A 21049-nucleotide genomic window follows, 5' to 3' on the forward strand; every position below is an offset into this window, starting at 1 on the left:
CGGCCGCCGGCGGCCAGGGGAGGGGGCGCCGCGCGGGGCCATGGCAGGCTCGGAGGCGTCCTAGCCCGAGCCGGAGCCGATCCGAGCCCACGCGGCCTCCGCCTCTACGCTCCCGGGCCCCCGCCGCCACCGCGTCCCCCGCGGGAGATGGAACAGCGGAACCGGCTCGGTGCCCTCGGATACCTGCCGCCTCTGCTGCTGCATGCCCTGCTGCTCTTCGTGGCCGACGGTGAGCGCGGGAACTTTGCTGCCGCGGTGGGCTCGGGGGTCTTTGCTGGGGCCGCCACCGAGAAGAAGGAGAAAGAGAACGAACGGGGAAGCTTCGCGGTCTCCAGCAATCCCGCTGTGCAGCCCGGGCCCGGAGGGGTAGGGGGAGGCGAGCGGCGAAGGGTCGCCGCAGCAGCAGCGCCGCGCCCGAGTCGTTCCTAGTCCCGCCGGGTCCCCGGCTGCGGAAAGGAGGCCTGCGGGGTGCGGGAGTTGGCGCGCCCCATTCAGGCTCTGGCGGTGCGGCCAGGCGCGGGGGAGAAGCACGAGCCGCCCCTGCCGCCCCGCCCCATCCGGAGGGAAGCAGCAGGCAGTCTGTGACCAGTCCCTGCCGCGGCCCTGCAGCTTCTTCACCGAACTTTGCTAGCCCCTCCGGCCGTGCGCCACGGAGCAGCTGCGGGGTGGGGGACACAAGGCCAGCGAGCCAGAGACCGACAGCCTCGCTTTGGGTTGCCCCAGGCCCCCGCCCTACAGCTGGTCACGCCTCTCTCTCTCCCCACCCCCAGCTACATTCACAGAAGTCCCCAAAGATGTGACAGTACGGGAGGGAGACGACATCGAAATGCCCTGCGCATTCCGGGCCAGCGGAGCCACCTCGTATTCGCTGGAGATTCAGTGGTGGTACCTCAAGGAGCCACCCCGGGAGCTGCTGCACGAGCTGGCGCTCAGCGTGCCAGGCGCCCGGAGCAAGGTAACCCGCCGCCCACGCGATACCCGCGCGCCTCCGGGGCGGCGAGGGCTAACCCGGGGAGGGAAGCAGCCGGCTTCGCTAGCGCAGGGCGCCGCCCTGTGGCGCAGCCCATCTTCCACCTTCGCATCCCAAAGCATCTTCAAAGTCAGCAGTGGTTACCCCCAAACCTGTCAATTATTTTGACAGCATCGCTGTTCCCGCCACCTCCTGGAACTCCATTCACGCCCAGCCCCTGAAAAGCCACACCTCAGCCAGGTCGTTTGCTCGTGCTTGCTGACTGCAGCCCTCTGATGGGTGGTGGGTAGTGAAGGAAGCCCCCTTGGTCCCATCAGGCTCTCCCCGCCCTCTGCCACTTTGAGGACCCCAGGGCTCTCCGTGGCTGCGTTCCTGAGGCCAGCAGAAAACCGAGTACCGGGAAGCCAGCAGGACCTCCAGCCCTCAGGGGAACCGAGGGGCGACTTCCCTGTAGCCGAAAACAGGCCCAAGCTGCCTGTCTGCCTCAAAACCCACACTCTCTTACACACTCTAGCGTGCACGCGTGCACACACACACCTACATTATCCCAGGGTCCCACCCAGAGTTACTGCCACTGAGCCTCCTGCTGGGTACCGTCCAGACACAGGCCCCTCCCTCCAGTTATTCATGACTCCCAATGAGCTGGGGGAGGATTTTGAGCCAGGGGGCAGGGCCTAAGGATGCGCAGAGGGAAGGAGAGGGGCTTTCCTTCCCACTCTGGTGTCCATCCAGTCTCCCCAGTTCAGCCAGCAGGTGTACACCAGAGCAGCCACCCGTTGGTCAGGCACCATGCTAGCTCCAAAGCCCGCTTCCTCCTGGGAAACTCCTGGAAAGCCGGACGTCCTTTGTGCCCTCAACCCTCACCGCCCGGGCGGTTTCGGTCCTAGCCTGCCGGAGGAGGGTGCCCTTGCCTAGAGGCGGATCCGAGTTTCCCCAGTCAGAAGGCCACGAGCCTCATGTCTCTCTCTCTCTCTCTCTCCCTCTTTGCATTTTAGGTAACAAATAAGGATGCAACTAAAATCAGCGTAAGTGTGGAGCCCAGCGCGGGCCGCGGGAGACCCCTTCTGGCCGCCTCGCATCCCGCAGTTCCCTCCCCTTAGCAAGCCGCGGCAGCCGCGCATGTGGGGCCGCGCAAGTAGGGCTGCGATCGCAGCCTTGCATTGGTGACTTTTTGGCTTGTCCGGGCGCCATCTGTCGCCGGTTGCAGGGTCGGGTTCTCTTTTGTGTAAATCAAGGGTCCAAGGCTTGAGTCCCCTAATTCGGCTCGGCGCTCACCTGTAAAACTCCCCTTAGTCAGGACCGCGCGCTTAGGCCCTCTAGCGCCTGCTCGCCTCCGCTCTGCGGGCATTCCTCCCAGCACCGGGAGCGCGCCCTCCCCGCGACCGTGGCGCCAGCTTCCCGCCCCCTCCGCCCCGCCCTGAGCATCCGCTCTGCGCCCTCCGCTGCAACCCTTTATCTTCCGCCTGGATTGCGGGTTTGGGTGCGAGGTGTTACAGGCTTGCGGGGGACAAGGTAGGGGGTGGTTCGTGCCAGGCTGCGAGGGGCCCGGGTCATGGGGTTGGTAACTCTGGGAGGAGATGTGCCCAAGCTTCCCAGCTGGAGCGTAGAAGGGTCTGGAGATGATGAAGCCTTCTCGTGGGCTCGGTTCAGAGGTGAGGGCTCCCTGGGTGTTTGGTGAGAGTCATAGAGCAGTTCCTTCCCGAAGTCCCCACCGGGGCGCAGGGGAGGAGCACTTCGCTGAGGGGCTTCTGGAGATCCCGCGGAAAGGCAGGTTGGTAGCAGGTGGCCAGGGAGCCGGGCAGCAGCCACACCGTTGCTTGCCTCCTTGGGAGAGCGGAGTGTTAGCTGTGAAGGGCGGGGTCCGGTGACAGGGTGGCTTTCCTTAGGACGCGATTCAGGCAGGCCTTCCTTGCGCCGGGAGGTGTGGAGGGCCGGCTGGGGCGGGACTGTGGGTTGGCGCGCGTCGCGGCGGGAAAGACGTGGGGCAGTCCAGCCTGGGGTTTCTGCGCACTCCAGAACTGGGAGTCCAGCCTGGGATTTCCTGAAGAAGGAGAGGTGGGCTCTGCCCTTCTGAAGGGCCAGCTACGGGAAGACAAGCAGGGTTGGTTTTTATGGGCGGGGCAAATGCATGGTGAGCGTTTGGTTAACATGATGGGGGCGTGGGGACACTGTCCAAAGAGCTGGCTGCCCGGCGTCCACGCAGAGTTGGAAGCCCTATGCCACGGAGTAGACGCGGGTGAAAGGGAAGCCAGATCGTGATGGTGGGCAAACCGGGATCCCGAAAGTGTTGGGGTGCGCGGACAAGGGGGCGCGACGGCCAGGGCGGCCAGAAGAGCAGGTTTGGGAGCTGCCCAGCCCGGCCTCTAACCCTGCTCTCTTGCAGACCGTGCGCGTCCAGGGCAATGACATCTCACACCGGCTTCGGTTGTCCGCCGTGCGACTGCAAGACGAGGGCGTGTACGAATGCCGCGTGTCGGACTACAGCGACGACGACACGCAGGAGCACAAGGCCCAGGCGCTGCTGCGCGTGCTCTCGCGCTTCGCGCCGCCCAACATGCAGGCCGCCGAGGCTGTGTCCCACATCCAGAGCAGCGGCCCGCGTCGCCACGGCCCCGCCAGCGCCTCCAACGCCAACAACGCAGGCCCCGCGGGCCGCACCACCTCCGAGCCCATCCGCGGCGACAAGAGCCCGCCGCCCGGGAGCCCTCCAGCCGCCATCGATCCCGCAGTCCCCGAGGCCGCGGCAGCGTCTGCGGCCCACACGGCCACCACCACCGTCGCGGCAGCTGCTGCTGCTTCGTCAGCGTCGCCGCCATCGGGACAGGCGGTCCTGCTGCGCCAGAGGCACGGCTCGGGTAAGGGCGCGCGGAGAGGGGGCGCACGCGCGGTGATGGCTCAGTGCTGGGGCTGCGCGGGTACGACCAAAGGAACTCCTGACCCAGGACCCGCCCCCTTGGCTCATTTGTATATGCACACTTCTTCCTAGTTAGATCGGGAGCGCCCTCCCCTAGGGACTTCTTCCCGGCGTTTCTCTGTCTTTACTCCTGGCCTCTGGAAGCATTTATGATGTGCATTTATGAACGGGGGAGGGGACTGCGCTGCCAGCGACCTCAGGGTACGCTGGAGGCTGTAGTGTGGGGAGGCGACCTCTTTTGGGTTTGGAGAACTGAACCCTGAGGGGTGAGCTCCGATGGTGGCAAGGGGCCAGCACTCTGCCAGCACCGATGGTGGAAATAAGCTATCCCCAGGTGGGGGCACTGGCACCTGCTGGAGAGCGGAAGGCGGTTAAAACTTGGGTTGTGTTGGTTTCTATTCTGTGTGCTCGATTGAACCGACTGTGTCCAAGGGCGTGGAGGGGCCTGGCTGTGTAACTTACACTCTCTTCAGCTAAATGCAGGATGGCACTAGGCACCAGCTCTGCACTTTACTGTAAATCGCAGCTCTCCTCCCTTTGGCTTTGGGGTGGGGACAGTAAGGACTGAGCCCTAAGCCACTGTTAGGAAGGCACCCAGAGGGGAAGGCTTGCTTTCTTAGGGAGCTGAGAGGCTGGAAGAGGGGACTGGGAATGGGGGTGGGATGTGGGAAGGCAGGAGGAGGAGAAAGTGATGGCTTGACTACCCCCTGGTAGGCACCTCTGGGGTGGTAGGAGCCACTGGCAGAGGCGGGGTGGTGGGGGGTGGTTATGGAGAGTAGAAAGGCTTGTCCAATGTGCCCCTCCTCCCAAGGTATCCCCCACTCTCTCCCCCTGCTCTAAGCTGGGCCTCAGAGCCCACCCCAGTGCCTGACTGTGAGCAGGTTGCTCCCTCCCTCAGCCCCTCTCCTCAGTCTTGTTTGATACAGAGTCCCACAGGGAGCATCTCTCCTGGCCACACAGCCCTGGGAGCCTGACTTTGGGGACAGGTGCATGTGAAACCTCCCAGATGTGACAGAAGACATTGTCACAACCCTACAATGTTAGTTCTCAAAGGGTGGTCTACCTGCAGTCTCCTGGACTACCTGCAGAATCCACGGGGGCGGGTCTTCATGTCCTTCATGTCACCATCTCATCCTGCCTCCCTAGCTAACTCTCAAGCCCTCTGACAGTTGAGCCTGCAGTCTGCCTGGCACATCAGTTCAGTTCTGTTTCTCATTCAGCTCTACCTACTGTGGCAGCCTCCTCAGTGTGTCTCAGGCTATTGGCTTGATCCAAAGGCCTCATCCCTCTTGGATGCTACACAGGGCCCCACAAGACTGTCCCTCAGCCTATTGGGGAAGGTAGGGACCTGCAGAGGGCCTTCACAGCCCAGCTGGGAACTTTCCACCCTCTGCACTAAGATATCACTGATGCTGTGACAAATAAACCCCAAAAGGCCAGTGGCTTGACACAATTCAAATGTAATATTCCTCGTTCATATCACGTCCTGCCCTGGAGTGCCCCAGGGCATGTGGTGGCTCTGTTCCATGCAGTCATTCAAGGACCCAGGCTGAGACTACCAGCCTCAGCAAGAGGCTTCCAGAGTCACTCTGGGCATGACATAGAGCTAGCAGACCAGGGAGGAGAGACAGAAGCAGCCCTTGTCACCTCACTGCCCTAAGAGAATGAAGCCCTAATGCTCTCAGGCATGCATTGTGTATAATGAATCAACTTGTTTCATATGCCTTTAGGATCACTCTAAGTATGTATCGTTTTGGGGAGATTGAGAAAATAGCCACTCAAATCATTCTGGCAGCACTTAACTCTCTCAGAGAAAAGCTGGTTTGGAAAAATGGCAAGTTGTTTTTTAAGGGCCAGGTCTAGAAGTGGTAAATATTACTTCTACCCTCTTCCATCGGCCAGAACTCAGTCACATGGTCCAACACAGATGTAGTGCCTGCTGGGAAATGTAGTTCTTGGCGTAGTGGCTGCTTTCAGGCTTCATCTCTTCATAGTGCAAGGGGAGCGTGACTCCTTGAGGAGTTAGCCGTCTCTGTTCAGCATACAGGCAGTGCTCAGGGAGAGCGCCTATTGATTTATAGAGCCATTGGCTTAACTGATGCTGGTTGGTGAAGAGAATGTCCTTCTTCCCCCTCCCTTTGGGCCTTAGCAAGGAAATGTGTGCATTACAAGCTGGTACGTACCTCTAAGGATATTCCTGGAGGATTTGAAAGGCAGAAGTCCAGATGTGGGTTGTGTCTCCACCACTTACTGGCTGTGTGATTTTAGGCAAGTGGCTTACCACCTCTGACTCATCTGTAAAATGAACAGGATAATCTCTCTGACCTCAGAGGGAGCTTGGTATGGAAACTGCAGCACATATATGTTCATTATTATCACCCCGGTCATTAGCTGCACTAGTGGAGAGGAAGGGATGAGCAGATAAAGCTAAAAGGTTGGCAGTTGGAAGCCAGGCTATGGAGGGCCTTGAATGCCAAGTAGAACCGGCCATTGGTTAAAGACTTTGGTCAAGACCATGTGAAAGAGATCTTTGAGAGTGAACTTAGTTGTGCTCACAAAATGGTAATGAGACCAAGGTCAAGAACACACTCCTGCTTGAATCTCCCTCTTCCCCTGGCCTTCAGCCTGAGTCGCAGGCCCAGCCACAGATGACCTGACTGCCTGCCATAGCTAGTCCGATCTCCAGTCTCTGTGCTGGCCATGAAGGCTGAATGAGAGAGTGAAGATGCTCCAGGACATATCATCTGGAGAAGGTGGGCTGGACAGCAGATATGGCGGTCCTCAGGTCAGCTCGATGCTGATGGCACAGTGCCCAGCGCCATCCCAGCAGATAGGGCCTTGAGCATCCACCAGCCACAGGGCCATATGTCAATGCCCATGTGGGTCACTCTGCCTTCTCTGCAGGGGCTGGTGTCCACAGCCATCCAGAAAGCACAGCTTGCCTGGCTCCCAGCGGGCCTGACAGCAGTGCTCCTGGGATAGAAGTACAGTGGCCTCTGAGGTCTCCATCACCCTCTAACCCTTGCCAGCTCCTAAACAGGCCAGGAACTGTGTAGACACATCTCAGAAAGAACCTCCAGTCTCTCTCCAAGCCTCCTTTGGGGTGGCCAGAAGGTGGGCCTTCAGCTGGGAGGTCAGAAAACCTATATCCCCCACTCTCCAGGTGAATCTCTTATGAGAGTCGTTCTGCTGCAGGCACTCTGTGTCCCACTCTGGGCATGGAAAAGTGGATGGCAATACCTGTCATTCACAAACACACCCGAACAGCCTTGATGCCAAGGAGGGAGCCATGCTCAGGCTTGTGTCCTACCTCGCCCGGGTCACCCAAGGCCACCCAAGCTGTGTGCTGTCAATGTGAAGCCTGCAGACTGTGTTTTGGAGGATGGGCATTAGTAACCTTTCTGTAGGGCTGCATCACCAGCCAGTGCCCCGAGCTCGGTTGCTGGCACCAGGTCCTGCTGAGTGCCCCGAGAGGCAACAAGCCAGCCGCTTTGCTCAGAACCACAGCAGCCTGAGCTGCAGAGGGAGCTCGGGGCAGATGACCTTGGGCCTGGCCTCCCAGTCTTGCAATTCTAAGCAGCTTGATGGGGAGCGGTCCAAAAAGGACGGCTGCCTCTTGGTTAATAGTCTAGAGTGTTTGCAGAGGGTATCAACCAGGGTGCTGGCAGAGGCACATGGCACATTCAAACAGGGTCACTGGGGGGAATGGAAAGAGCGTATGTATCAAGGTGTGGACAGGGTTAAGGCAGCCAACAAAGGATGGGTGCAGGTGCCCAGGGCTGCCATCAGTGGGAGCCATCAGCAGACCTAGCCAGGATGGGGGCTGCTGGTGGCACACAGAGAGTAAGAGGGGAGGCACAGAGCCAACCCACAGTCACCCAGCAAGGATCTCGCTCTCCTCCCGCCCTCCGTTCCCTGTCCGGGCCTCCCATTGGCCAAACCCTTCTGGAATCTGAGGGCAGAGGCACCCAGGTGGCGCAAGCTATAGAGGTCAGCCCTCAGGGGCTCACAGCAGAGTTGAGAAAGGTGGGCTGAGGACCTGGGGCACTGAAGAGACTCAGGGCCAGGCACAGTGGCTCATGTGCTGGGTGCAGTGGCTCACACCTGTAATCCCAGCACTTCAGAAGGCCGAGGCAGGTGGATCACCTGAGGACAGAAGTTTGAGACCAGCCTGGCCAACGTGACGAGACCCCGTCTCTACTAAAAATGCAAAAAATTAGTTGGGTGTGGTGGCAGGCACCTGTAATCCCAGATACTTGGGAGACTGAGGCACGATAATGACTTGAACCCGGGAGGCGGAGGTTGAAGGGAGCCAAAATCACGCCATTGCACTCCAGCGAAACTCTGTCTCAGAAAAAGAAGGAAGGAGGGAGGGAGGGAGGGAGGGAGGGAAGGAAGGAAAGAAGGAAGGAAGGAAGGCAGGAAGGAAGGAAGGAAAGAAGGAAGGAAGGAAGGAGGGAAGGAAGGAGGGAAAGAAGGAAGGGAGGGAGGGAAAAGAGGCTCAGGACACTGGCCGTTTCAGATTGGCGACTGCAGAGGCGGTCCCAGCACATGTCCCCAATCGCCCCCATTAAGCGATGGTTCCTGGAAGGAAGTCAGAAAAAAAAGTCCCTATTTTTTACATAAGCCACTTTGGTAATGCCAGGAAGGAGAGAGGGGGGACTTCCTCCAGCCCTCATCCATTAGCTACTGCACAGCCAGGCAAGAAAGCCCTTCCCGTGCTGCATGTGTACCCAATACAGCCAAATACATATTTGCACTAAAAGTTGATGTGCAAAAACTCATTCATTTCACGTCTCATTTGTCAAGAGACATTTTGGTATTTGTGCTTAAAAATAAACATGGACTGGATTAGCAGAGCAGAGCAGGCGCAGGAGGCCGGGCCCCATCTTAGCTGTGTTCGTAAATCTGGCTCCTAATTAATCTGAACACTGACCCATTTTTCGTGAACACTTTGTTGCTGGTTACCATTTCTAGAAAAGAGAGAGAGAGAGACCAAACAGAATATCTTCCAGACAAACACTTCTAAATGGAAAAGGCACTGCAGTGAAATCTAGCGTGGCCTCAAAATAATCCAGTTTGCAACCGAATGGCTGTCGTATTGGCCAGAAGTTCCCCTCTGCAGGGACCTTGGGATCAGAGCGGTGGCATGTGAACCTCTAATTAGCCTCAGGGCTCTGGCTCCAAAGGAAGGCACCATGGCCCCCACAGAGAGCCGGCTGGATGTGGCAAGCTGCTGCTGGGTGCCCACACAGAGAACTGGCTCTCAATATTTCAATTAACAATGAGAGAAAGACAGCCAAGGCCATGGGTATGACGGCTGTAGAGAGGCTGTGGCTGCTGGGAGCCGTCAAGGGGGAGCATCCTTGGATGTCGCCATGGCAACCGTAAACCGTGACCGAAGTGGGCCGTGGGCAAGGTGGAGACAGTCACTACATCTCGACCCATACCCTCGTGATGATAGAGCTGAAGGAATGGCACACACATGACCCAGGAGAATCGTGATGCAGCGGAGTCACCAACAGCACCAGCAGGCCCGGGACCTGTGGGCCCTGAGCAGGCCATGGAGGCGGCCACCTGGTTTTCCCATCTTCCCGGACCGAAGAGGACCCAAAGGCTCTCGCCTTAAATGAACAATCCATTCTTCCCCCAAGCTCTGATGTGACATGAGAATTACAATTAAGAAGAAAATAAATCTGGCAAGAGATGTCCCAGAGAAGAGAAGGCGAGGCTCTCTGAGCATCCTGAAAGAGAAAATTAGAGGATTTCATAAAGGAAATGGCTGAGCCTCACAGCTGGCAAGCAATGCCTGCATCATCCCTGACAGCAGCAATCTTACACCATCATCAGCAACATGCCGTCCTCTCCCCCAGCAGCCAGTCACTGGGAGTCTGCTGGGCCCAGCCCCACGCTTGCCATGAAGGGGAACCAGAGATCGCAGCGTGGACCCAAACAGAGGAGCCAGGGCACCCAGGTAATTCCAGGGCAAAGCAGTCTGTGCTGTGCCAGCACTAATCCAGCTGAGGCAATCAGAAGAGAGGCTTCCTGTATGTAGTGTGTGACTTATGACTTGAAAGAAGCACCTGGGGCTGAAGTCTCCCACCTTAGGTCAGACCTGGAAAAGCTTTCAGATGCCCTCTCTCTGCTTCCGAAGGATGGAGAAGACCACACCAAATGGAATGACCTTTGTATAGCAATCAGCTCACTGGGCAACCATCCTCTCAGCATCAGCAAGATCCTAAATTCAGGATAAAACAGCTGCTTTTGGATTATACTAATGATAAATAATAATATTTGCCTTTTACTGAGCACTTACTATGTGCCACGCTCTCCTCTCACCAGCTTTCCTCCTTCCTGCAGTTCTCCCTAATGCCTCCTGCTTCAGTCCATCCCCCAGAAGACACAGCGCTCTCTCTGTGCTCTTAGCCAGAGCCCAGACTCTCTCCCCAGGTGGAGTGGCAGCCCCCAAGAAAAGACCTGGGAGCCAGCCTTATTAAATGTCACCGGGAGCTAACCCCCCAACAAGGAACTGCTCATTAAACACGCCAGGTGCATATCCTTGAAGCTCTGAATATTAAGGATTCCCCAAGCATCCGTGGGGATAAATGAGGTCAAGTGCTTTTGTAATATGATATTGATTAGTTCTGCTCTGTGTGGACAGAGCAAGGCCTTGGCTGTGGTCTAAACCCCTGAGCTTTCTGGGAGACGCCAGTATGGTTTTAAGACATTTTTGCAGCACAGGAGAAAAATAAAAGCATTATCTTTTTTATTCCCCCAAGCTTTGCTGACTATCACCAGGCATCTCTTGGAAACTTGTATCCAGAGCGGTGAGAAGGTTTCACTTTGCCTTATGTAAGAGCTGCAGGGAAGTTTGAGATGAGAAGTCAACAGGCTCAGCCCCTGTAACTCCCGATTCCTGCCTATTCCTGATGAAGGCTGACACACCTCCTTCCCCGGGCTGGTGCTTCTAGCAAAATTAGCCTGCTTGTCCGTGGCTTTGGTGCTCTCACGGAAGATGTGCTATGAATACCAAGATGGAGGATCCCGTCTGGCCTCCTGTGGGTTAGGGTGTAGCTGCTGTCAAGCAGTCAATGGTGGAGGTGGCTGGGGGGCTGCTTACAGACAGCAGTACCCTCAGTGACCGCAAAGTATGAGCATAGCCCAGGCCCCTTCTCCTGCGTGCATCCTCCACAGGATGGCCCTTGAGAGACACACCTTGTGCAAAGCCTGTCCCTGCCAGCAATCCTGTTTCTGGAAGTTATTGGTTGTTCTGTTCTGTTGTTACTGCTCTCCAGGCTGGAATATCAAAGCTACTTTGGAGAGGCTTCAGTTCGCTCTGGTTTTTGCAGTTCAAGAGGAATGTTGAGGGGTCCTGGTGTTGGCATGAAATAAGGAGTCAAAGTGGACATTTCGGAAGCTTTTCCCCACACCCACCCATCCCCTGCACCCACCTACTCTCCTGCACCCACCTACTGTCCTGCACCCATGGGCTCTGCTCCGTCCAGCTCAGAAGTAACCAGCTTGCCAGAAGGGCCGCTGAGAGGGACAGGGCACCCCCTCAGAGTCCCAGTTGAGCATCTGATGCCCGTTAGAGACTGAGGCCAGGAAAATTGCTTAGGCAGGTCAGTCCTCCCTACGGCTGCCCATGCTGGTGGGAGAACCAAAGCATCACCCAGTGGAGACTGAACATGGTTCTGGAGGGAGTTACACTCACCACCACTTCCAACCATTGCATTCTTTCCTGACATTTCAAATGTTCCTCACTGTTCAGCTGGCTGGCTCACAGGTAAGCCAGGATTTGAATGCCAAGAAATTTACCACATTTCTGGGCCTTTACAGGGCTCTGGCCCTGCAAAAGTCACAGCATGTGCTTCTCACTCTTGCCCTTCATACCCTGAGAGTATTATACTTGTTTTCCAGATACATCCAACCGCTTGATTGGATTCTTGAGTTCATCACTTCCCACTCCCTGTGTGCGAGTTCCGTCATCTGTTATCATTAGCACGACACTGATTCCTATGCCAGAGAGCGGTTGGCAGGATCTGGGGGATAATCCATGGAAAGATGTCAGCTTAGCACAGGGCCTGGCACCTAGAATACACTCAGTGGATGTTGGCTTTGGTAACCAGCGTTATTCATGGGAATTGTGTTAACCATCCAGGATAGCTTACTAAGCTGGACAGGGTGCTCTGATCTGAGACTTCCTTCATGAGACTGCCCTCCCTCCTGCACATGCCATGGGCATGATGGAGCTAATGGTGATTTTGCATTGCTATCAGGGAATACCTGAGTCTGGTCATTTATAGAGAAAAGAGGTTTATTTGGCTCACAGTTCTGCAGGCTGTATGAGCAAGGCACCAGCATCTACTTGGCTTCTGGTGACGCTTCAAGAAGCTTTAACTCAAGGTGGGGGAGTAGGCGTGTCACATGGTGAGAGAGGAAGCAAGAGAGAGAGGGAGGATGTGCCAGGCTCCTTAAACAACCAGCTCTCATGTGAACTAATAGAGTAGGAACTCACCCATTACCTCATTACCACGAGGAAGGCACCAGGCCATTCGTGGGGGAATCCACTCCCATGACCCAGTTACCTCCCACCAGGCCCCACCTCCAACACTGGGGATCACATTTCAACATAAGGTTGGAGGGGATGAACATCCAGACCATCTCAGTGATGGGGCTGATGGAGCTCAGAAACAGAAAGGGCCATCAGATTGCAAATGGCTCAGAGAGTTGCTGTTTTTGTACATTCTCTGGCTGCGCCATTTCAAGTTGCGGAAGGTAGAAAAATGGGGATGGTGCCACATCCTCATCCTAGCCTGGTTGGGGCTATTTGCTCTGAGTCAGGAGCTCCTTGGTGAACAAGGACAGCTTCATCATGGTTTCGTATGGTCCACCAGCAAATCAAACCTCCGGGTTTGCCCGCATGCCCGAGGCCTGGCTGTGCTAACAGGGCTCCTGGGGAAAGCTGCTCCATGTCATGCCTGGTCATGCTCCTTTGACATATAGGCTGCTGCCAGTGGCAGGAGCATTGTGATGGGAGGGGGTAGGGCCTTTTGGGTGACAAGGAAAAGCTCAGAGGAGAGGCTGGTGTTTGCAGCATTGGACAGCTGTGTCTCCATGGGAGAAGTAGGGAGAAGGTAGAAAACTCTTTCACCATGTCATATAGCCAGAGAGCCTCCTGGGGTAGGTTTAGACTGAGAGGAGGTGCCCGGAGTCCCCGTCACTGGGGCCTTTACAGAGACAGAGTGAGAGAGAGAGGAAGAGCCGCCTGTGTCAGGGAGTGCCCCACAGGGATGGGCCTTTTGGGTGACGTAACTCAGGTCAGCATTACAGGCTCAGGATGTGTACTGGTTCTTCCAATTGTGTTCCTGCATTTTGCTTTTCATATTCACATCCACCCCAGCTTCCCTTGCTGTGGCTCACTGCGCCCAGAGATTGCCAATAAAGGTGCCACTTGGCACCCAGGCTAGTGAGATGAATGCAGGACAGAGATGCCACCTCTGGGATGTGCTGGGAGTGTGAGCAGGCTGCAGTCTGGGCCAGGAAGCCAGGACCCCTTCTGCCTGTCTCCACCCTTCACGCCATGTGAGCCTGCCTCCTGCCCAGCACAGACAGCCCACTGCAGACTCCTGCTGGAGGCCCACCCACCTGTAATCGGATAGCTCTAGAGACAGAGAGCCCTCCATCTGCTGGCCCTGGCCTGCTGCCCATGAACTACCCTCAGGGAAGAAGGCACAGTTTTCTTTAAGCCAGGAAAGCCCAACTGCAGTGTCAGTCCCCTTAGAGTGACTTTTATTACAACTGATTCTCGTACAAACGCCCAGAGGAAGAATCTTTAATAAACCAATAGAAGGGAGAGCTGACATTACAGCAGGCTCAGTCTGAGGGGGGGTGGGGATTCCTGGTCTGCTGTATCTGGTCTGGCCCAGGCGAAGGGGCAGGGGGCTACCCAGAGCATCAGGCAGACCTAGCCCCTGCCCCAGGGAGGAGCTCATGGTGTAGTTATGGTGGCCATGCAGGATGGAGGATGAACTCAGGGCTCAGCTCAGGCACAAGAGAGGTGGGTTACCAGGATGGATTTGTAGTTGGGAAGAACTCAGAAAGGTGGGGCCAGGGTGGGCTGGTAGTTGGGAGAAGACTTCCTGACCCTGCAGCCAAAGAAGTTTCTTTCATTCTGAGCACCTAGATGTGCCTTGCTGCTGCCTCAGGGCTTCCAGAAGTTCCTGCCCTGTTCTGCAGCCAACACCTGGCTGAGTGCCCCATTCAGACTGATGCCCATGGAGAGCAGGCCTGGTTCATTCTCACTGTTGTTTCCCCACTGCCCTATATTCATCAGACTTTGTACTAGTTCATTCATTCATTCAATCATTCATCCAGCAAATGTCCATGGAGCATTTTTTTATGTGCAAGAATTTTTCTAGTCACCGAGGGTGCAATGTGATTAAGACTAATGAGGTCCTGAGAAAGTGACAGAGGAAGAGACAGACATTGATCAAATAGTCACATAGCAAGTGGAAATTAGCAGCCATGGCTGGTACTCTAAAGGAAAGGCCCATGGGCTATGGGAGCTAAAATAGGGAGATTTGACCCAGTCAGGGAAGGCTCACCAAGAAAGTGACATTTGAGCCATAATCAGGAAGAAAGTTACGAGTTGGCCAGGTAAAGAGAGAGGGTAGAGCTTTCCAGGAAGAGGGACTCACATATGCAAAGGTCCTGTGGCAATAGGGATCTGGGGAAATGCAAAGGCCACACAGAAGCTTACTGTGGTGGGTGCAGAGAAAGCAAGATGGGGAAGCAAAGGGGAAATTAAGTCAAGAGTTAGAGTTTACTGGTCAAACAGGGTTAAACTGTAAGGCCTTTTGAAGATACCAGGAAGCTTTGGCTTTATCCTAAGGGCAGTGGGATGGGGTTTGAGTGGCTAGGACATGATGCTTTCAGAAATGGTCACTCTAGTTGCAGTGTGGAGATTGGAGAGGTGGGATGAATTTGATGGATGGGGGAGACCACTTTGGAGGCAGTGATTCAGTCAAGAGATGATGGGGCTTGGACTCATTGGATGGATGGGTTGATGGCTGTCTGGATGGGTGCTGGGGTGAATGGGTGGAAAAACAAGTAGCTGGTGGGTGAGTGGAGGGAAGGATGTGTGAAATGATGAAGGATGGGTGGGAGGAAGGATGAATAGATGGGTGGATGATGGAAGAATGAATGGATGGGTAGAAGGAAGAATGAGTGGGTGAGTGGATGAATTGGAGAATTAATAGATGGGTGGAAGGAAGGATGAATTGTTGGGATAATAAATGGATGGGTAGAAGGAAAATGAGTGGATAGGTAGATGGATAGATAGAAGGGAGAACAAATGGGTGGGTAGAAGGATGATAAGTTGATGGGTAGATGGGTGGATGGATGGGTAGAAGGAAGGATGAGTGAATAGATAGAGGGGTGGATGGTGAGAGAATTATTGGATGGGTGGAAGGAAGGATAAGGGAATGGGTGAATGAGTGGGAGAATGAATGGATGAGTAGAAGGAGAATGAGTGGATGGGTAGATGGGTGGGCATATGGAAGAATGAATGGATGGATACAAGGATGATGAGTGGATGGGTAGATGGGTGGCTGGATGGGAGAATTAATGAATAGGTAGAAGGATGGTGAGTAGATGGTAGATGGGCAAATGGATGGGAGAACAAATGGATGGGTAGAAGGATGATGAGTAGATGGTAGATGGTGAATGGATGGGAGAATGAAAAGGTGGGCCAGAAGGATGATGAGTAATGGTAGATGGGTGGATGATGGGAAGAATGAGTGGTGGTAGAAAGAATGATAAGTATTAAAGATGGGTGATTGGATGGGAGAATAATGCATAGAAACAAGGATTAATGAGCAGATGGGTAGATGGGTGGATGGATGAGAGAGTGAAATAGGTGGGTAAGAAGAAGATGAATTAAATGTATGAATGGTGGATGGATGGAGAATGAATAGGTGGGTAAAGAAGAAAGGGTGAATCAATGTGTCCAAGTGGGTGGGAAATGTGGGAAATGAATGATGGATAGAAGAAATGAATGAAGTAGAATGGGGTAAAGAGGGGTGGATGGATGGGAGAATGAATAGGGTGGGTAAATATGATGAAGTGGATGGGTGATGGGTGGATGGAGGGAGAATGAATAGTGGGTAAGAAGAAGTGAATTAATGTGTGAATGGGTGGAGGAGAGAGAATGAATGGGTGGGTAAGGAAGAGGTGAATTCAAATTGTGTGAATGGTGGTGGGATGGGAGAATGAATGGATTGGACAGAGAAGAATGAGTAGTGGGTAAAAAGGAGGATGGGAGAAATGAATGGGTGGGTAGAAGATGATGAGTGGATAGATAGGATGGGTGGGAATGGATGGGAAAATGAATGGGTGGGTAGAGAGATGATGAGTGGGTGGATAGATGGGTGAATGGATGGGAGAATGGATGGATGGATTGATGGATGGATGGATGGATGGATGGATGAGTGAATTGGGGATGGGTGGAAAAATAAATAGCTGATGAATGGGTGGAAAGAAGATGTGAGTGGGTGGATGGGTAAATGGAGAGTAGAAAGTAGGAGAAATGGATAAATATGTAAAACATGGATGGAAAGATGGGTAGAATTGGGATACAAGTTGAAGCTTGCAGGATGGGTGGGATTGGGATTGCAGGCATGCCTAAGGTTGGAGTTTCCCGCAACTGAACACCACACACTCAAGTCATGTCTTCCAGGAAGGAGGCCATAGGAAAAAAGTATCCAGGGGGTGGTAGGGCCCAGAATTCCATGACATTCCATGCTTCTGCCTACAGTCCCTAGGCCATTGAACACAGACAGGAAGGATGGGCAGAGTGAGTGGACACAGCCAACCACAGCCTGCTTCAGCTCCCCTAACCCCTCAGCCTTCAGGGACGGGAGCAACAGACCTCCTCCCTCTGCTGGGCACTGGGTACTCTGGCGGATGCAGCCTGGCCCAGATTTGCTGATTCTTGTACATGGACAAATTAATGTAGATATGTTTTTTCAGGCATTTAAAAAATCTCATCTCCAGGTGGGCAGATAAACAACTGTATTCACATTAAAGACTAATGTAACAAAAATACACCAGGCAATAATTCATAATGCATTCTATTCTATAGCGTCATATTTTAATGCGTGACATATCCCGGGCAGCTCCTCTGTGCTAATTTCATTTAATGAGCACATGTTACAGAATTTTCAGAGCACTATCCCTGGGCAATTAAAATATGTTAACCTTTTTGGTTAAATTGCGTTTCTAAAGAAAAGTCCTTACTGTGAAACAGAAAGAAATATCCAGGTGTCACTGAGGTGGAACCCAAAGGCGGATTGTAATGGGAAAGGACTGTGGTTAGGTCCTGTGTGTGCTGGCTGGAGGGACCTACAGCCTCCTCCCCGACCTCAAGCCATGCTCCACCATCCCTGCCTTTGCCCAGCCAGGCCAAGTTCCACTGTGCAGGACAAGGAGCTGAAGCCTGGACCCATACAGTGAGCAGCCTTCCTTGAGCAGGCATTAATTGACTACCCACTATTTGCCGGACCCAGGAGATCCAAGGTACACCCTGGCTCCAAGGTTGGGAAGATTGTAGCAGGGAGGTGAGGTACCCCCAGACAACTGGGGTTTAAATGAGGCCAGTATAGGAGACTTCAAGGAGGGGCGGGCTCCACTCATTCAAAATAGGGACAGATCCCCCAGCTCTGCCATCTGCATAATGGGCACACCAGCACTCCAGCATTCACAAGTCCCAGAGTTTTAGATCTTGAAGGGGCTTTTAGAGAGCCTAGGGTGAGTGATTCCCAAACTGTGCTCCTTGGAACCCCAGGAGCCCCACCCCAACTTCAACCAGAGCCATTCTGCTTCTAATGGTTTTACATATTGGGGTCCCATGCAGCCATTAGTTGAAAATAGGGTTCTACTGCTTTAAAAGATTTAAAAGCAGCTCATATAGTTCTCACGTGGGTATATATATACCAATATGTATGTACATTATATTAAATATACAAATAGTTTTCACATATATGCTACCTTCTAAGGGAAGAATTTGAAGTGGCTTGTAAAACTGAATGCGGCATAATAGAATGAAGAGTTTTTAATGAACAAATTGGTATAAAAGGAAAATGAAGGTGAATTTGTGAAATGGTCTTGAGAAAAAGTTAGACAAAGACATGTGTGCTGGCAGTGTTGGGCAGCTGGAAGGTCAGGTCAAGGTCACTGTGGCAGCCCTGGGCTCCCCAGAGGGAACTTGAGACAGGCCTCTCAGCCCCACCTTGTATCTGAAGGTTAAAAATACAAGGCCACCTTTGAAGGACCTGGCCCAATGTCTGGTGCATTATGGATGGTTAGACCAGCTGGGATGTCTAAGAAAGACTTTCATTCATTCATTCATTCAACAAATATTTTATGAGCCTCTCAGGGTATGGGCAGTGTGCCGGGTGACGAGGACATATGCAGCTGAGACAGCCATGGTCTCCACTCTCTCAGGCACACCCTCTAGCAGAGAAGACAGGGGTCAGATGGTAACACACTACGGCCATCAACATGTAGCCCCGAAGAAATGGAGCTTGGCTTGCAGCCTGTAGGACAAAGGGAGCCTCCAGACTGGGTCAGGGAGGGCCTGCTGTCTGAAGGAGACCCATGGTCTGAGAAGGACGGAAATGGGTGAATGGGAGATCCCTGGGGGTCGGCAGGGTGGATTCATGATGGCACTGGGAGGCAGGCAGGGGTGCAGGCAGAGGGGTAGCCAGGCGAGAGGAGTTAGGTCTTCAACCTGAGACAGACACTCCTGGGAACTTGGGGAGCAGGAGAAATTTGTGCTTTGCATTTGCAAAGAGCACTGTGGGTCCAGCGTGGTAGTTCACGCCTGCAATCCCAGCACTTTGGGAGGCTGAGGCAGATAGATCACCTGAGGTCAGGAGTTCAAGACCAGCCTGGACAACATGGTGAAACCCCGTCTCTACTAAAAATACAAAAATTAGCTGGGCGTGGTGGCGCATGACTGTAACCCCAGCTACTCAGGAGGCTGAGGCAGGAGAATCACTTGAACCGGGGAGGCAGAGGTTGCAGTGAGCCAAAATCAGGCCATTGCACTCCAGCCTGGGCGACAAGAGTGAAACTCTATCTCAAAAAACAAAAGAAAAGAGCACTCTGTTGCTGCAAAGGACATGATTTGGCTCTTTTTTCTGGCTGCATAGTATTCCATGATATGTATGCACCACATTTTCTTTATCCAACCCGCCATTGATGGGCACCTGGGTTGGTCCCATGTCTTTGCTATTGTGAATAGTGACTGCTGTGATGAACTAACAGGTGCAGGTGTCTTTTTGGTAGAACCAACCTGCACATGTACCCCCTGATTCTAAAATAAAAGTTAAAAAAGAGAAAAGAAAAGGGCATTCCGGGCAGCCACATTAGAGTGCTGGGGTGTCGGTGACTGGCTTGCGGGGGGTCAGTGGATGCAGGGCGGCCTGTCGGGAGCTGCTGCCCCCGCCCAGGTGAGAGCTGATGCGGTAAAGGGGAGGGTTGGAGGGCCAGGGCAGGGTGGGTATGGGGTAATGGCAGGGTCAGGAAGTAGATGGATTCAGAGCTGTGTTGGAGTCCCCTTGTGGGGGCCTCTGGGATGAGCCAGAGAGGATGGGTGAGCTCGAGAGAGCCGGAGAGGATCGGGAAGGGAGTCTAGCAAAGGGAACAGACTGAGCAAAGGCCTGAAGGCAGGAGAGCCTGGGTGCATGCAGCCCCCAGCGTGGGAGTCCTGTTTACCTGGAGCTCAAGGCACTCAAAAGAGTGTGGAGACAGGCAAGGCAGCACTGTCCACTGGGTGAAAGGGCTTCCAGCTAGCTAAGGAACCTGGACTCATTCACAGGTACCAGGGAGTCACTGGAGATAACCTTCTACCACCTACCCACTGTGTGACCTTAGGCAAGTCACTCAAACTCTCTGGACCTCACCTATAAAAGGGGAAAGTGGCTTCTACCTCCTAAGGCCGCTGAGAGGGATAAAGGGGAAAATTCTCTTGCAGGGGCCAAGTACTGCTGGGGGCACTGAGAATTGTGTGCCTGTTAGCATCCCACAGCCTTGAAGGTTAGCAATCCAGATGGGGCAAGGGCCTCCAGGTGAGGAATGGGCCCCACGCTGAGGGAGGCAGCCTCACCGTCCCTGATGGGGAGCTCCCCGGGGCTCACTGCAGTCGGGCCCGCCAGTGGCCCCCTCTGACAGCAGCTGCCCAACCACAGAGAAAAGGCCTGCTTGCCATCCACTTTAAGTGACGTCATTAAAGGACCATTAGGGGCAAGATATTAGCTCAAAAGAGGTGGAAAACTGGAGAGGAGGTGGCGACAAAGTTGGCCACATTTAAAAGCCACCATGAATGTTAACATTCAGGAAAAAATATCATCCCCATTCTCCTTCCCTTGCAAGTAGCCATGGGCCGGGGTTGGGCTGAGGCATTCTTAGGGAAGGAGAGTTCGGCTCTTTGGGCTGGAGAGGTGGTGTATGTGGCAGTGGTTAGGTGTGCACAGGGGCCAGAGTGTGCACAGCGAGTCCCAGTCCTGCTGTTTATCTCAGTGTGGCCTTGGTTGGGCTGCCAGATTTAGCAAATAAAAATATAGGACACCCCGTTAAATTTGAATTTCAGATAAACCACCAGTAACATCTTAACGTAAGTATGTTCCATGCAATATTTGGGACATACTTGTACGAAAAAGTATCCACTGTTTTTCTGAAATTCAAATTCAATGGAGTGTCCTGTTTTTTATCTGGCAACCCCAGGCCTGGGGTAAATCACTTCATCTCCCTGGACCTGTTTTCCCAACTATAAAATAGGGGTAAAAGTAACTCCTGCCGTTACAAGGATAGAATTTAACGTAGGTCACGTACTTGCTGCAGTACCTGGCCCTAATAAGTGCTGGCAACCTTTGCCTCATTATCCTAAAGGTGCTAGGTTCTGTCTGCTTGACTGGTCTGGTCCCTGCCCTCTGCTCTCAGCTGGAGGTCGTCAGTTGCAACACCAGGCAATTGCCATGTCCTGGCTGTGGGTGGGGCTGCTTGCTGGGGGCTGAGGAGAGAGGGAGGCCCTAGGCCAGCCCTCTCACGCATGGGCTTCCTCCACGAACAGAGGTAGGACATGTGAGGAAGGCACCTATGGG

The 21049-nt window shown here is 54.0% G+C and overlaps 1 protein-coding gene across 2 annotated transcripts in view; it reads left to right on the plus strand.

Moving 5' to 3' along the window:
- Nucleotides 1-6: 6 nt before the first annotated feature.
- VSTM2B (V-set and transmembrane domain containing 2B) overlaps nucleotides 7-21049 on the plus strand; it is a 38779-nt gene continuing 17736 nt past the window's right edge. The window contains exons 1-4 of one of the 2 annotated variants that reach the window (XM_017873586.1): nucleotides 7-229; nucleotides 771-955; nucleotides 1966-1995; nucleotides 3354-3825. In XM_017873586.1, the coding sequence (XP_017729075.1) occupies nucleotides 148-229; nucleotides 771-955; nucleotides 1966-1995; nucleotides 3354-3825 (769 nt within the window). In that variant the 5' untranslated portion in view covers nucleotides 7-147. The remainder of the gene's footprint in view (nucleotides 230-770; nucleotides 956-1965; nucleotides 1996-3353; nucleotides 3826-21049) is intronic. The other variant, XM_017873587.1, reaches the window with a different exon arrangement.

This window comes from Rhinopithecus bieti, unplaced genomic scaffold, assembly GCF_001698545.2.
Source record: "Rhinopithecus bieti isolate Rb0 unplaced genomic scaffold, ASM169854v2 scaffold_7509, whole genome shotgun sequence".
In the NCBI taxonomy this organism is placed as follows: Eukaryota; Metazoa; Chordata; class Mammalia; order Primates; family Cercopithecidae; genus Rhinopithecus; species Rhinopithecus bieti.